The 221-nt window shown below is 67.9% G+C and overlaps 1 protein-coding gene across 1 annotated transcript in view; it reads left to right on the top strand.

The window, feature by feature from the left end:
* Positions 1 to 3: 3 nt before the first annotated feature.
* Positions 4 to 221, top strand: part of TPR (translocated promoter region, nuclear basket protein) — a gene marked incomplete at its 5' end in the record, with an annotated part of 41472 nt that continues 41254 nt past the window's right edge. The window contains one exon of the mRNA XM_010073961.1: positions 4 to 97. Coding sequence (XP_010072263.1) covers positions 4 to 97 — 94 coding nt within the window. The remainder of the gene's footprint in view (positions 98 to 221) is intronic.

The raw sequence follows: 221 nt of genomic DNA, 5'->3' as shown, positions 1-221 counted from the left end.
AAGCCGGTGCAGGGGAAACTAGAGCGTTTCCTGGCTGACCAGCAAAGCGAGATCGACGGGATCCGAGCCAGGCATGAGCGCTTCAAGGTAGACAGCGGTGAGTCTGGGAGAGCGGGAAGGGCTGGGAGGGGACAGTGGGAGAGCCAGGCCCCGGGGTGCTCCCTCCGGCGGGGCCCTCGCTGCCTAGCCGCTGCGGTGTCCCCTTCTCCCGCTGCTTGGCC

The sequence above is a fragment of the Pterocles gutturalis genome, unplaced genomic scaffold, assembly GCF_000699245.1.
Source record: "Pterocles gutturalis isolate BGI_N339 unplaced genomic scaffold, ASM69924v1 scaffold287, whole genome shotgun sequence".
Lineage (NCBI taxonomy): Eukaryota > Metazoa > Chordata > Aves > Pterocliformes > Pteroclidae > Pterocles > Pterocles gutturalis.
The sequence above is the reverse complement of the archived record's forward strand: the minus strand, read 5'-3'. Positions and strand labels throughout refer to the sequence as shown.